The sequence below is a fragment of the Sinocyclocheilus grahami genome, unplaced genomic scaffold (assembly GCF_001515645.1).
Source record: "Sinocyclocheilus grahami isolate Dianchi unplaced genomic scaffold, SAMN03320097.WGS_v1.1 scaffold520.1, whole genome shotgun sequence".
NCBI lineage: Eukaryota > Metazoa > Chordata > Actinopteri > Cypriniformes > Cyprinidae > Sinocyclocheilus > Sinocyclocheilus grahami.
Window position 1 is genome coordinate 169,280 of NW_015505699.1, and position 15,790 is coordinate 185,069.

General features: G+C 36.2%; 1 protein-coding gene across 3 annotated transcripts in view; it reads right to left on the minus strand.

Moving 5' to 3' along the window:
- Window positions 1-1,722: 1,722 nt before the first annotated feature.
- csk (C-terminal Src kinase) overlaps window positions 1,723-15,790 on the minus strand; it is a 35,379-nt gene continuing 21,311 nt past the window's right edge. For 2 of the 3 annotated variants that reach the window (XM_016237614.1, XM_016237613.1), the window contains exons 4-13: window positions 15,407-15,519; window positions 9,124-9,343; window positions 6,113-6,206; window positions 5,919-5,984; window positions 5,611-5,710; window positions 5,429-5,519; window positions 5,244-5,317; window positions 4,913-5,108; window positions 4,744-4,830; window positions 2,216-2,974 (exon numbers count right to left, since the gene is read on the minus strand). In XM_016237614.1, coding sequence (XP_016093100.1) covers window positions 2,792-2,974; window positions 4,744-4,830; window positions 4,913-5,108; window positions 5,244-5,317; window positions 5,429-5,519; window positions 5,611-5,710; window positions 5,919-5,984; window positions 6,113-6,206; window positions 9,124-9,343; window positions 15,407-15,519 — 1,224 coding nt within the window. In that variant the 3' untranslated portion in view covers window positions 2,216-2,791. Of the gene's footprint in view, window positions 1,852-2,215; window positions 2,975-4,743; window positions 4,831-4,912; window positions 5,109-5,243; window positions 5,318-5,428; window positions 5,520-5,610; window positions 5,711-5,918; window positions 5,985-6,112; window positions 6,207-9,123; window positions 9,344-15,406; window positions 15,520-15,790 lie in introns of those variants that run through there. The other variant, XM_016237615.1, reaches the window with a different exon arrangement.

Consider the following 15,790-nt stretch of genomic DNA (forward strand, 5'->3'; position numbering starts at 1 on the left):
GTTGATCCAGGAACATGTTGTACTTGGTGAAATCACGGTCACCGTACTCAAGTACCCTTCATGAGGCGCATTTCTGGCCAAAATGCAAACAGCAGAGAGATGGGTTTTGCATGAGAGGAGACTGTCAGAAAGGAAAGCATTTCGAGGACTCCACTTCTAGTGTTGATTGGGATTCACACTGGCATTCAAGCTCCCTTAGGCTGGGCGTGGGTGAAGGCCGGATCCGGGCCTGAGCCCAAATGTCACAGGAGAGATGTAAATGGGGGCTGACGAGCACTGCGGATGCTTCCGGACCTACAGCTGGAGGAACTTTGGTATTTTAGAGAATCAAACTTAGCATGTCACTTAATGTTGCTCTCTTCCGGCAAACGCATGAACTCTGCGTGTCACGGAGATAAAGACTGAAGAAACGTACCAATCATTGCTGCTACCGACTGCTGGATGGTTTGAAGCTATGGATGTTCGCATTTCGGTTTTTCCCTCATAACGTGAGGTCAGAGTCATTTCCTTTAAACCAAGCGGTTGAATTAAACTCTTCTTACTGTCCCTTAGCAATGTCTTCCAAATAGGCCAGAAAACAGAGTAAATGGTGACACATGCATGACATCCAAAGTCAAGCGTTCTGGTGTGAAGCACACAGGACGCCCGAGGGGGAAGCTGAAGTCCCGTCTCCCTGACTTACCTCATTCTTCCTTGTTGAACGGGGAAGCTTGTGTGCTTGAAGTCTGAATAAGAATCTCAGGTTATCTCGGTTTTTAAGGGGAGGAACTACAGGTGGTTTAGTTCCCTTTTCCTTTCACATAAATAGAAAATTAAAAAATGAAACCAACAAATCACCATATTATAACTATGCAAATTAAGCATCATCTTATAATAATAAGCAATGAGTTCCAGTAGCAAATATGCATATTTGCATGCACTATAAAAAATTATATGATCAATAAGTCATGTCAACTTATGTTTTACATTACTGTAACTCAAAAGTATTTTTTTATAATTTCTATGAAATTCAACTTAAGTTGATTTAATGCAATATGAGTTCAAATGACTTGTACAACTAAGCTGATTATACTACAAAAATATATATATTTATCATCATATAATTAGAAATTGAAAAATCTATAAATTTGATATATACTTAATACACACACATTTAAAAATCTATACAAATTACTAAATAATTTCTATTTTTAAATAGAGTATTTCATTAGATTTTTTTATCTATATATTTGAGATAATATTTCATTAAAAAAAAAGAAATGTTCTGTTGGCTGTTTTTTTTTCTAGTAGCTTTCAAATGTTGTACAAATAAAAAGTGAAATTTTCCAGAATGATAATTTATAAGTAGTAGCAGCTCACCGTAAGAAACAAACTCAAATATTTGTATATCAAAAATGGAAATGCAAACATTTCTCTGTGTTGGTGTGTTTTCATTCCAGTACTTTTGTTCACCAAAGGTAGATTCACCTTCACCGAAAACCACAAATGCAACATTTCAGTGGTTCAGGTTTCGTTCTAGCTGCATGCTCATGAATCCTCCTCTTCTTGATATCATGTTCTTGCAAAGAAACATGCACCGAGCAGAAATACAGCATCCTGTAGATAGACCAGAGAACAATCCCATCACATCCTGATGGAGGAGCATGTGATGCCACTTTCAAAACATGTGACATATGCCAAGCGCATCTGCAGGGCATCGGGATTATTATTACTATTGCACAAACGTGTGTCAAAACCTTATGTTGAAAATCTGTCATGTGTCATGACTGTTTGGGTCACTGCTAAACGGGCAGAAGCTTGTATAGATGACGTGTTTCCTCTCTGGGTGCATTTAGCGTTTCCTTGACTGACCTTTAAATTGAAAGACAGTACAGTTACATTAAACACACAAACACACATTCAAAGCTTTGTGGCAGTCTTTTTATTTTTTTGTCTTTATCAAACTGTTCGGGTGGAATGATTTTTTCTGAAATATGGCAGCAAAGAAAACAAATATGAAAAGTACTAAGATAAAATTAAGTCCTTCACAAAAGTCAACAAACATCACAAATATTTCTCAAATCTGTATTTGTGGCCTTTTTGTATAATTTCTCCCGTTTTATTATTTTTAATTAAAGCAATCCGGCTTCCACACAAGCCACATCTCTTTTTAAAGGCTCACAATGTTTCTATTCATCCTTCCTGGTTTTGAGGCTCAGACTGACGCATGTTTGAAAAGATGAGCAAGACAGCAGGAAATTCAAGCGCTTCTAAACAACATATTAAAAAAAGACTTCTGGCGTAAAGGCACTGTGAAATGGAAGAAAGATTCTCTGGTGGATTTCATTGGCTACTGGAACGGAAAACAGTGCGGGATGAGCATACGGTCTCCCTAAGTGCCAATTATTTTTTTTGGTTACAAGATTTTGCAGACAACCAGCCTTATGGGTGCCGTCATATAGCATTTCTCATGATATTTATTGACTGATGATTTTTCTCTTTTTTTGGCAGAAAATCCTATATGCTAATCAAAAGTCCAAAATAAGGGAGTGTATGAGGACATATCAGAGGAGGCTGAAGATCTTCTAAATCAAAAAGAGGTGAGTTGTTGAAGAGAAGGCCAGCCTCCCCAAAATTAAGAAAATCAAGCCATGAAAGCGATGCAAAGTAGAAAAAAAGAGAGTGCACTTGCAAAAGAAAATTCTGCTGATGTTTTTCAAGTCCACTGCTTAAAGAGTAGATTTTGGTCAGACTGTATGAGAATGGTCCCGTGAAGGTCTTCCTCTGTGTTTTTTCCTCTAGTTTTTGTCTTTTATCGGTACAGTTCATTGGCTATGATATCTTGAAGTTTCTGGCTCAGTTCTCTGAAGCTGGGACGCGCCACAGGGTCCAGAGTCCAGCACTCCTTCATGATGTCATACACCACCGCCGGGCAGCCGTCTGGGGCGTCCATCTTATAACCCTTCTCTACGCGTGGGACAACTTCCTTCAGAGGCTGAACAGAGGATGAAGGACACCACAACTTAGCAAAAATGTGCTGAGTAGACAACAGTGTTCTCTACTGGTAGAATTTGCCTTGATACTAAAATTGTAGGAAACAGGCATAATGTGGTATGTGCAGAAATCTTGCAAAACACTAAAATATAGTTTTAATTAAAATAACATTACAAAATGCATTAATTATAATATCCCAATTATTTTTATTTAATTTTTTCAAAGATTATTTTAATTTAAATTAGATTATTAATAGTAAAACTGTAATAGTAGTAATGATAATAATAACATCAAATAAATAAAATATAATTATAAATGATATCACAAATGTATTTTTATTGGTAATGTTTCTGCTTTGAAGTGACTTGAGTATTAATATCCTATTTTAGTCATTTTATTTTATATTAGATTATTCTTATTATTTTTATTACTACAACTGTTATTATTATTTAAAATAATAATTACAAATGTATTTCTTATTGGTAAAGTTTCTGCTATAAGGTGACCTATTAGCTTAAATAAATAAAAATAAAAGTATAGATTTTAATATATTGTTTTTACAACAACAACAACCATTTTAAAAACTACTTTACTATTACCGTATTTTTATTGGCCATGTTTCTTCTTTTTTGTGTGGCTTGCATGTATTATATTACCATCCAATTTAATGTAATTATTTAAATGTAAATTTAAAGTGCCCCTATTATGGACTTTTGAAAATTACATTGCATGCAGTGAATGAAAACATCCTACAAAGGGGAAGTCGTGGCCTAATGGTTAGAGAGTCGGAGAGAATCCACCTTCAATACCACGACTGAGGTGCCCTTGAGCAAGGCACCGAACCCCCAACTGCTCCCCGGGGGTGTTCACGGTGTGTGTGTGTTCACTGCTGTGTGTGTGTTCACTGCTGTGTGTGTGCACTTAGGATGGGTTAAACGCAGAGCACTAATTCCGAGTATGGGTAACCATACTTGGCCACATGTCGCGTCACTTTCACTTTCAAAGTTAAATCTGAAAGTGCACCTTGTATAAAGTTATTGTCTCTCAAAAGAAAGAGTCGACTCTGAATCATTGAAACAAGTCGTTTTTAAAACTAATCCCAAACCTTTCATGTTGATGTCAACATGAAACATTAGCATATTGCCCGCCCACTTCTTTGTCTTTTCGTATTGGTCTGAATGAAAATGCAAATTCATTCTTTGCCACTAGGTGCCGCTTTAGGAGCGGTAAAATAACGGTTTCCCCGGTAACGCTGTACACAAAGCAGCACTGTGCTCACAAACTGCTTTATCAGGCATTACAGACATGATGAAATTAAATGAGACCAATCGACCAATCACTGCAGATTAGCGTCACGCAAAGGAGGGGTTTGGAAAAATGAATCGTTTGGGAGTCGTTGAGCAAGTAAGGTAAAAATAAATGCATATTATAAGACAATGAAAGTGTTTTTTGACCTTGCATGCATGTCAAACTGTTACTGGGGACTCCCAAAACCAAAATATGAACCTTTCATTACCCATAATAGGGGCACTTTAATTATTAATAAAATATAATAATAATATTAATATTAAAAATGTACTTTTTATTGGTCATGCTTCTGTTTTGAGGTGTATAGAATTATGTACTGATTATAATATTCTATTTATTTTAGTAGTTTTCATTTAAACTAGGTAAAAGAAATAAGAATTGTATTTATGAAAAACAACTACAAATAAAAAATATTATTAAAAAAAATAATAATAATAATTGTCATGTTTTGAAGAGACTTACAATTCTTGGATAAGGTACCCGACCAAAGGAATAGATCTCCCAGAGTAAGATGCCATAACTCCATACATCTGACTTAGTGGAAAACGCCTGTTTCAGACAGACAGGTAGAAATAAAATAAAAAAAGACAAGAAATGTCTCTAAACATTAAAACAAAAGCAGAAAACTTACCTTCTCCCTTAAGGCCTCAGGTGAAGTCCACTTAACAGGCAGTTTGGCTGTATCTTGAGTAGACGATGCTTCCTTGGTGAGGCCAAAGTCGCTGACTTTTGCCATGTTGTCTTCTGACACTAAAACATTACGAGCTGCCAGATCCCTGTGCACAAAGTTATTGGCCTCAAGATATTCCATCGCCTTGCAGACGTCCCTACAAAATAAAGAAAGAAAATAATTGAAGAAAACATTTTGAAAAATTATTTGTTCATTTTATAATTACTACAGTAATAAGACAAAACTGGATGAGTGCCAAGGTTTTTAAAAGATGTGATAAAAAGAAACGCACATTGAGAAATTGATCAAACGATCTCCACCAATAACACTACGTCCTCTGGAGCGCAGATAGTCCACTAGACTACCCTGAAAAAAGAAATTAAGACATTCAAATAATGATTTATATGATTTAAAGACCAGATTAAATGTATACGTCCAGTTATTTTCTGTGTCAACAGCTTTGGGTCACTCACTGACCTTGGCCATATATTCAGTGACGATAAAGAGGCTGCCCTTCTCTTCCACGATCACCCCCAGCAGCTGTACCAAGTTATTATGCCGTAATTGCCTGTAACAGTCAACATGAATATTTATATTTAAATATAAAAACATAAAAAGCCTTATTATTGTTTATTCTCTGTCAATCGGGGAGGACGTACGTCATGACAGAAGCCTCTGCAACGAAGGCCTGTGCTGTTGCGTCATGTTTGATACACTTCACCGCTACTTTCTTGCCTCTGTAGTCTCCGACCATCACATCTAAGAACCAAAAAGAGCAGATTTTTCTAACACTTGCGAGTTCAGATTAATTACTGGCTGCCTGGGTAGTTTATGATGCTATTAATATATTTGTGTTCATTTTTATAAGCTAAACGATGTCAAATCTGGGCCCTGAACCAAATTAATTTAGATTCAATGATCTAGACGTTATTTCTTAACAAAAAAAAAAAAAAAAAAGTATCTTTACCTCCAAACTCTCCCTTTCCGATAGTCTGGATGAGCTTCAGTTCTTTTCTATTCAGAGCCCAGCCACCTGAGAAAAAGGAAGATTAATTATCCTATTCAAATATCTTTCATAAAACAAACCCTGAAGCCACGCAGCAATTTAATTCTCTATAAATCAACAAATTCATGTGCGAGTGTAGTCAACAAGTATCTTACTTCTCGAGAACTCATCCTGGGCCGCCACAGTCCCCTCCATGAGTTTAGGTTTGATAAGTCTGGTACAAAGTCCATCTGCATCATTAGTGTAGTGCTGTTAAAACACACACAAAAACTAATTAAGCTAATTTACAAACGATATACCATGGAAGTATAATGGTAAAATGTTTAATGTAAATACCATGATACATTAAATTCAAACAAATGAACATTTGACTGAAATTATGCAAATCAAGACGCAAATAAATGCACTTTACGACTGTAAAGAGTAAAATGAGGCTTGAACGTGCTATTTAAATAGACAATAACTCATGAAATATAATGTATCGTTAGCTTTAAACGTTTTAAGAACAAGCACATCCAACGCAGTAAACTGTGATGGCCAGCAGATGTCGCTGTTGTATACGCATGTTCTATTATTGATTGCGCTTTCTCTCCTCAGATGAACAAGTCCACACAGGCCACTACATTCTTATAATTTCAGTGATGAAATACGTGTTTGTGATTCTATGTGTCTGGAAGCTATAACCGTGAGGCCAGACGGCGTGATGCTATAGTTGCATGAATGAAACGGCATCGATTAGGCTGCTGAAGTGATCTGTAACCTGCGCTCGTTTCCTCTTTGTCACTTCCTCGTTATCGACAGCTCCAGGAACTGCGCTGCTGTTACACGCGCGCTCAAAATAACATTTGCATGTCTACACTCCAACAAAAACTGCAGTAATTCTTGGACGTATTGATCAATAATGTTTCTAATGAAATATGTCACCGAGGCTCCATCTATCTGACCAAAAATACAGTAAAACCAGTAATATTGTAAAATGTAAACATTTCAGCATGACTACGCCAGTCAATGTCACATGATAGAAATCATTCTAATATGCGGATTTTTGATGCTGAACTGAAGCATTTCGTATCAATATTGAAAACAACTGCACTGCTTAATATATTTGTGGAAACCATGATACGTTTTTTCAGTATTGTTTGATAGATAGAAAGTTCAAAAGTGCATTTATTTGAAATAGAAATCTTTTGTAACTTTATAAATGTCTTTACAGTCACTTTTGATCAATTCAGCGCATCCTTGCTGAATAAATGTAATTTTTTAAAGATTTGTTACATTTAACGCAGCCATAATGAGCCATTACAGATGACAGTGGACGGTATCAATTTACAGCTTTTATTTTGAATATCTCTCCACTGGTTTTCTGACGAATTTTTATCAAGTGGAAGAGTGTGGGAAGAATATAATCTGCGGTAGTTTAATCACTATGAACATAAAGGCTTATTGTAGACTGTTTAAGACTCGTCCACTTCTTTGGAAAGACCACAACTGTTCGGCTGAGGCTATAAGGGTGGGAGAAAGATAGAGAGGGTGACTGTAGCCAAAATTACACTAAAGAACGTGTGGAATTCCGTAATAGAAAGGGCGAGGAGAGACTTGAGGAACCCAACTAAAGTCACCCAGACCCCAATCGAAAATAACCAGAGCAGAACCATCAACACTTAACCGAGAGCGGATCACTGGTTAATCACACAGACCATCCCTAATGAGGCCAATGGATAGTGGAATAATAATAAAAAAAAAAGATATGTAAAATTATACAAATGAGTCATTTACATCCTACATCTATGTAAATCGGTTCTTTTTAAGCCTCTCTTTTCATTACCGGTGCACTCATCAGGCTACATGCTTGAATGTCACCTCAAATGATGAGGCCTGTTTGAGAAAAGGTGTGCAATACCCAGAATATGAAGAATGGGCTCTTCTGATTTGTGCCAGTAAGCCGCCACCCAGAACACCCTATGATCTGCACAGCAACATGCTAAAACCATTCAGAACACCTTAGCAACCACCACTCTGGCACCCAATAAAAAGTTTGTATGTTGGCTGCCAAAGTGGATTTGCACATGAAAATGTAAATGGTGCTTGTTTGCCTAAGAAAATTGGAATATCTCCTCATTACATTATACAGGGGTTTTAAACTTTCTCATGTCAAGGACGCCCAAATATGATGATCCTCTTATGATGATCCGTCTCCTAAAATACAAAAGGCAGCTACTTTATGTATTCTGAAGTATTAAAACCCCATTGATAAGTTGTGAGATGTGAAGACAGCAAAATGTAATTGCAAAAATAATTGCTTACAAAATTAAATAATGAGCTTTTTATATTATACTAAAGCAGACTGCTAAAATATAGTGCGTATAATATATATATATATATACATACATACACACACACACACATATATGTGTGACCCTGTATATATACACACACATATGCGTGATCCTGGAGCACAAAACCAGTCATAAGTAGCATGGGTATATTTGTAGCAATAGCCAACGTATGGGTCAAAATTATCGATTTTTCTTTTATGTCAAAAATCATTAGGATATTAAGTAAAGATTTTCTATGAAGATATTTTGTGAATTTCCTACCGTAAATATATCAAAACGTAATTTTTGATTAGTAATAGACATTGCTAAGAATTTCATTTGGACAACTTTAAAGGTGATTTTCTCAATATTTAGATTTTTTTGCACCCTCAGATACCAGATTTTGTAGTTGTATCTCAGCCAAATGTTGTCCCATCGTAACAATGTGTACATCTCAATTTAAAAAAATTGACCCTTATGACTGGTTTTGTGTTCCAGGGTCACATATATATATATATATAAAAAAATCTATAAATACATATAATTAATAAGAATTACCATTTCATTTTGCTTTCTCTGGCTCATCTGTGTAGCCGGCGCGTCTGATGTGGACTGACTTCCTGTTAGGGCTATTTTTGTATCCGTGAGTGGCGATCAATTTGAAAATGTTGACGAGGCAGTGAGAGGACTCTCAGGAAGAAGCCTGTTGGTTTCACAACCCGCTGGGCTAACTTTGGAGTGTGCTTGTGCTGACTATACAAGTATTTTAACAATAATCTATAAGACCATAAATAGACCTGTTAGCTACGAAAACAACAACTTAAAGCAGGTCATACGCCAGTAACCCTCACCTCCATGAGCTGCATGAGGTTTTCAAAGTACTCCTCCTCATCGATGGACAGTTTGCCGTTGTGATAGATGATGCGGTAATGCTCCACCTTGCCGTCGCAGCTGACACACAGGGTGTAGTCGCCGGGGTAGTTGGTGCTCTCACGCACCAGGAAGAGGCCTGTCTCTGGGGGGTAAAGCAGCCTCTCGGCCTGCTCGCGTGTGATCTTTCCATGGAACCATCTGAGTGACCACAGATAAAAGACATGTGTTTGCTCTGTTCATCATTTACAAGTCATATCAAAGCATATTTTGTGTTGCTGTGGTCTGATGAAGAATAGTTTTCAGTCAGTTGGTGAAGTTTATAAAGTGCATAAAATCTGGAAGCATCACACAATTGCACACTTACTAACAAATGACTTATGAGCTAGTTCGTTTAATGAATCAGTCAGAAAGACCCAGGAACCCAGAAGTTTTAGTTTTGAATCAGTCTGACGCGTTGATTCATTATTCGATGAAAAGGCCAGAGATACATTTTTTAAATTAAAACAAACTGCTTGTGATGTTTGGATAAGAGTGTTTGCTACCCCCTGTAGTGAAAATCAAGTTTTTTATGTTGATTAGACAATATAGACAAAACATATTTGTCTACATGTTCTTTTTAATATGCTTTTAGACAAACTATGTGCCAATCCATTAATCAAAACCACTGCTGAGTATTTTCTCCTTAAAACTGAAGTTTCCCATAGGCAGTCCCAGAAATGTGGTTTGAAACGGCCCTTTTTTTGCTACGTCACAAAAATCAATAACCAAGCACGTCAAGGGATCGTATCATTAGCATATCATGAACTGTGCTGCAAAGCAGGGGTTCTAGTGAGAAGGCAGCCAGGTTAATCTGGTATATTTTTCTGTAGATGTTTCGCTAGCTGTTGATATTTTCACTGTTTTCACGATGGCATGTGCTGTTACCGCATATTTATTTGTATTTAGAACCGCTAACTTGAATAATAATCTGCAGCAACAGTGTAAAAGTAGCCCAGAGTCAGACCCACCTCTCCCGCATTGGCGTCCGCACTTCACTCGCATATGCTCGCGGGCGCGAATTGGAATAACAGACTTGGCTGCATTCGAGACTTCAAGGCATTTTGAGGACACAACATCGTCAAGTAATTCACTTTAACGAATGTTACAGTATCCACTGTAGTTGTCCGCTAGTAAAAACATGGTTTTATCAGTCATTACCCGTGGATCAGGAGGCCCTGGCTGGTGTGACTGAGTGGAGGCAGGGCTAATTTGCATATTCATAGATCTGCATATAGTAAATGAGGCAAGGGTGTAGAGTTACATTCAAGCTATTTTAAGGCATGAGAAAATTATTTTCACAAGAAAAAAACATTTAAATATGTTATTATAATCTGCAGCAACAGTGTAAAAGTAGCCCGGAGTCAGACCCACCTCTCCCGCATTGGCGTCCGCACTTCACTCGCATATGCTCGCGGGCGCGAATTGGAATCACAAACTTGGCTGCATTCGAGACTTCAAGGCATTTTGAGGACACAACATCGTCAAGTAATTCACTTTAACGAATGTTACAGTATCCACTGTAGTTGTCCGCTAGTAAAAACATGGTTTTATCAGTCATTACCCGTGGATCAGGAGGCCCTGGCTGGTGTGACTGAGTGGAGGCGGGGCTAATTTGCATATTCATAGATCTGCATATAGTAAATGAGGCAAGGGTGTAGAGTTACATTCAAGCTATTTTAAGGCATGAGAAAATTATTTTCACAAGAAAAAAACATTTAAATATGTTATTTTGATGATCAAAGATGAGCTTCAAGGGATACCATTTTTGACTACAGGGGGAGCCTGTTCTTTTAATGAATTGGTCAAAAAGACTCATGAACCCACAAGTTATCATTTTGAATCAGTGTTGCGCTTTGAATCATGAATCTGAAAAACACGTGAATCATAAAAACACCTATACATCATTTCAGCATCGATATCGCAATATGCGCATCCACGACAGTCACATCACAGGATGTGCGATGTTTAGTATACTGACTGTAAAAAAGGCTATGGGTTTCTATTATTCTAACCTCTCTCTTAAATCTCTCCTTCTACATGTTGAGACACGTACATACACAGACCACTTCACCGGAGCCAATCAACGTCCAGAAACCTTGACCACATGATCTCCCCCGCCCTCACAGAGACTGAAGTTCAGTGTAGCGGGAAACGGGGTCATTAAGTTTCTGCGACATCATTGTTTTTGGACTGTTTAAAGATCGCCTTTTGGACAAAGTGTTGTGCGTGAATGCAAAAAAAGACCACAGCCACGACCACACAGTCTGTTGAGTGGCGACAATAAATGGGTTATTCTCATAAAACAAGTGCATCTTCGTTTCGTCTATAATCGGACAGCCTTTGGTGGGTCAGTACCCGGAGCCGGCAAATAGTTCTATATGGTGAAGAGCTACTAAAGCCAAAAATTTTCACTGACCGTTTTCTTTGCTCACACACAGACATCGTGTCTACACCGGACACGACAGCTGTCGTGTCGTGCCGCTACATCTATAGTCTATCAACACTGGACGCGACAAAGCGCCCGCTTCAAATCATTTGAATTTTGTGTCAGTTTGTCATAAATGAGGCATTCGTTTACTGGCATTTGTCGTGATGCGCCGCATCCAGTGTTGTCAGACAGCATCATATAATGGGTTCTATAGTATTTTGTCACATCGTGCCACTCGCGTCCGGTGTAGACATGGTGAGAGCCCCGCAGATACATGTGAACACTGAATTCTGTTCACAACTACCGTATTGACCCGAATATAAGACAATATTTTTTTCTTGGAAATACATCTGAAAAAACGCGGTCGTCTTATATTCAGGGTCTAGACTTTGACATGTCAATAATACACCCACAACAATAGGTGGCGCCAAATAAGCATAAAATGAGTGTGCCATGAAATACTTAATGTAATGCGTGTTGTAAAGATCGCGAGGAAAAACAAAAGAATAAGAAAAGCTTACAGCTGCATGAGTCGTCACTGTCACATTAGCCTGATGGGACCAAACTCCCTTTGTGATTTTAAAACGTAAGACAGTACCCAGATTTGAAGACTAGACTACAGTAAGATTTAACTTCTACTCTTAATAAGATTTTGGTAGGCTACTATTAGATGGATAGCCTAAATGTCCTAATTCTGATGGGCTCCCCGTTTTTTTTTTTAATGGTATATCAAAAAGTGTATATTTTTTAAATGTGATTGTTGGTACATTTTACCCGTTTTTACCATACTTTCAAGACAAAAATTAAAATAGGAAAATATGCAATATGAAAATATGCAATATGAAAATTGAAGACAAAATGTGTTTTACTGAGAAAAAACAAGATTTGTTTTTTAAAAAGCCTTTTTCCAAAAGGTACATCTGGAAAAAGGGGGGGTCGTCTTATAATCAGGGTCGTCTTATATTCGGGCCAATACGGTATGTCAAAATGCATGTCTCTGCAAGTATCCTTGTAAAAACAGTTGCTTATGGCTTAGGTGAAGGTAAACAATTGAGAAAGAAAATGGATGTGTAACAGTATATTGATTCACAGCAGTTTAATGTTCCTGAGGCTTTCTGTGTCAAGAATGTTAATCAAACAACAAAACACAGAGAGAAAAATCACTTTCTTTTAGCTTTAACACAGATTTGTTAGATTTAATTTACAAATCATTTTGATTTGATTGAATTTAATTTGCAGTGTTATTTTACATTTGATTATTCAATTTCTGTACCTGAATACTGTTAGACTTACTTGAAAATATAAAGCAGTTTATTTCATTTGTATCTTTGTTCGATTAAATTTGTCTATGCTTGTAATTTGTTTATTTTCTATGCTGATTTACCCACCTACAAAATCACCCCAATCATTGATTATTTTTTTCCAAATAGAGCTATTCAAGTCATCTGGTGATTTTGTTTTTCATATTGCAATATATATGTGAGTTTTTTCCAATATCGTGCAGCCCTAAATCACAAATTCAGTAAAGAACTTTGTTGTAATAAATAGGATTTTATGTAAAAAAAAAAACTTAATATGTGTTACAAAAATCATACAGCATTTTTTTTAAAGTATAAATGCAGGGTGAACTGAAAGAAATTAAATTATTTTTAATTTGAAATCGTCTAATTTCCTGTGATGCTCCTCATTTGAAATTTGGTTTGGATAAATACTAAATGAATAAATGTAGTCCAATTCACAAAATATTGACTTATTAGCTGTTTCTTTAAGAGAATTAAGTGAAAAAGACTTGATACTGTTAGACTTACTTGAAAATATAAAGCAGTTTATTTCATTTGTATCTTTGTTCGATTAAATTTGTCTATGCTTGTAATTTGTTTATTTTCTATGCTGATTTACCCACCTACAAAATCACCCCAATCATTGATTATTTTTTTCCAAATAGAGCTATTCAAGTCATCTGGTGATTTTGTTTTTCATATTGCAATATATATGTGAGTTTTTTCCAATATCGTGCAGCCCTAAATCACAAATTCAGTAAAGAACTTTGTTGTAATAAATAGGATTTTATGTAAAAAAAAAAACTTAATATGTGTTACAAAAATCATACAGCATTTTTTTTAAAGTATAAATGCAGGGTGAACTGAAAGAAATTAAATTATTTTTAATTTGAAATCGTCTAATTTCCTGTGATGCTCCTCATTTGAAATTTGGTTTGGATAAATACTAAATGAATAAATGTAGTCCAATTCACAAAATATTGACTTATTAGCTGTTTCTTTAAGAGAATTAAGTGAAAAAGACTTGCGAACTTGTGAGTTAACACTTTGAATCACACTAAAAACAAAAAAAACTGCTATTGTAATGGCATTTTTTATGTTATAAACATTAAAATGTGTCAGAAAATAGTATTGTTTTGTTTCTAATTGTAGTTTACCTCAGTTGTGAATTGTATAAATTCAATCCAATACAGTATGAATTCAGTCACTGTATTCAGATTCACAAATGACTCTTATGAGCCAGTTCTTTTAATGAATCAGTCAAAAAGACTCATGAAAGTTTGAATCAGTCAAATGCTTTATAATTTTCTAATGAAGCGGTCACAGATACTCTGAATATTTTTTTAATAAATAGTATTTTTCTGTCGAAAATCCCAATACATACACTGTATTATTGTTTTGTTTAGTATAAATGCAAAATATATATATATAGAAATTATGACTGATTGTTTGTGAGGTTCCTCATTTGAAAGACGCTTCGGATAAAAGCATTTTAGAACAATAAACATATTGTGATTCATAATGACTCTTAGGAGCTGGTTCTTTTAATTAATCAGTCAAAACAAACTCATGAAATTATGTTAATACTTTTGAATCACCAACAGTATTCCTGTAATGGTATTTCACTTTAAAAACACTAAAATGTGTCACATAGAATAGTATTGTTTTGTTTAGTATGTACTTAGGCCCAGCTATCGGGAAAATTTTGTAAGAAACACTGATTCAGATACATAATATTGTGCACAAGACTGAGAAAAGGAAGCTAAATTACAGGCTTCCAAAAGGAGCACTGGCCTTGCCTGGCCCTTCTGTGGCTTCCCTGGCATGACAAACATCCAATTTGTATCTCCCAATTACCCACACATATACATATACACCATCGAAAATAAACCAAAGCTGTGCAGTAGACAGCAAAAAAACGACTGCTACCGTCACAATCTGCTAAAGCAAAACACATCTAAAACTAAACCTTCCATTACACATGGCTAAAAGCAGACATTCAGATCCCATACATCAGGTTTGAAGGATTCACTTGATGCTGCATTGCCATGCTAAATAAAACTGTGACATCAGCGTCATTATATCCATTGTTCCTTCTAAAAACAGCAAGTAATTGAAGAATATCATCTCTTACAATTGAACCCTAATCGTGATGCATGTCTCTGGCCTTTGCATATCAGATGCTGAGAGATGGACTTTTTCCACTGGCCTGAGTGCTGCTATTTGTATAACTGTCTGATTTCTCCTTCTATTTTAAACAGCTGGCCGATTCAAATGAGTCCTTGGGTTATTGTGGTGGACCGGAACACAGGAAGACATTTGTGTATTATTACAGATATACAGTAGTAAGTGATATGTGATGATATCAGTGACACATGCTAAATATAGCACGATAATGTTTGTATGTATGAAACGCACACAAACACTCTCTCTTATCGTAGTTCAAGTGAGGATCAGTGAAGACAAACAGTCTTATTTTTTTTTAAAAAGCATGCAAATAAACTATGTACTTACGGCATAAGGCTCAGTTTACCGCCTGATTTCACTCCTTCTCTCTTCTGAACGTAGTTTGCTGGTATGGTACCCTCTTGTCCTGCTGCGTTTTTCGCTTTGTACCAGTTTGAATCCTGGAAGGAAGCACCAGCAGACAAATTTTAAAGCAATAGGTGCCCAAAAATACAAATTTATTTTGTCATATGTTGTTCCAAAAACATATGACAATTTCTTATGTAAAACACGAAATAGATATTTAGCAGGATGTTCACGCTGCACTTTTCAATGGAGTTGAAATGTATTTCAACAAATACTGACTTAGATTTCAGTCTGTTCTTCACAAAAAGGTATTGTATAGCACATTTATTATACAGGTGCATCTCAATAAATTAGAATGTCATGGAA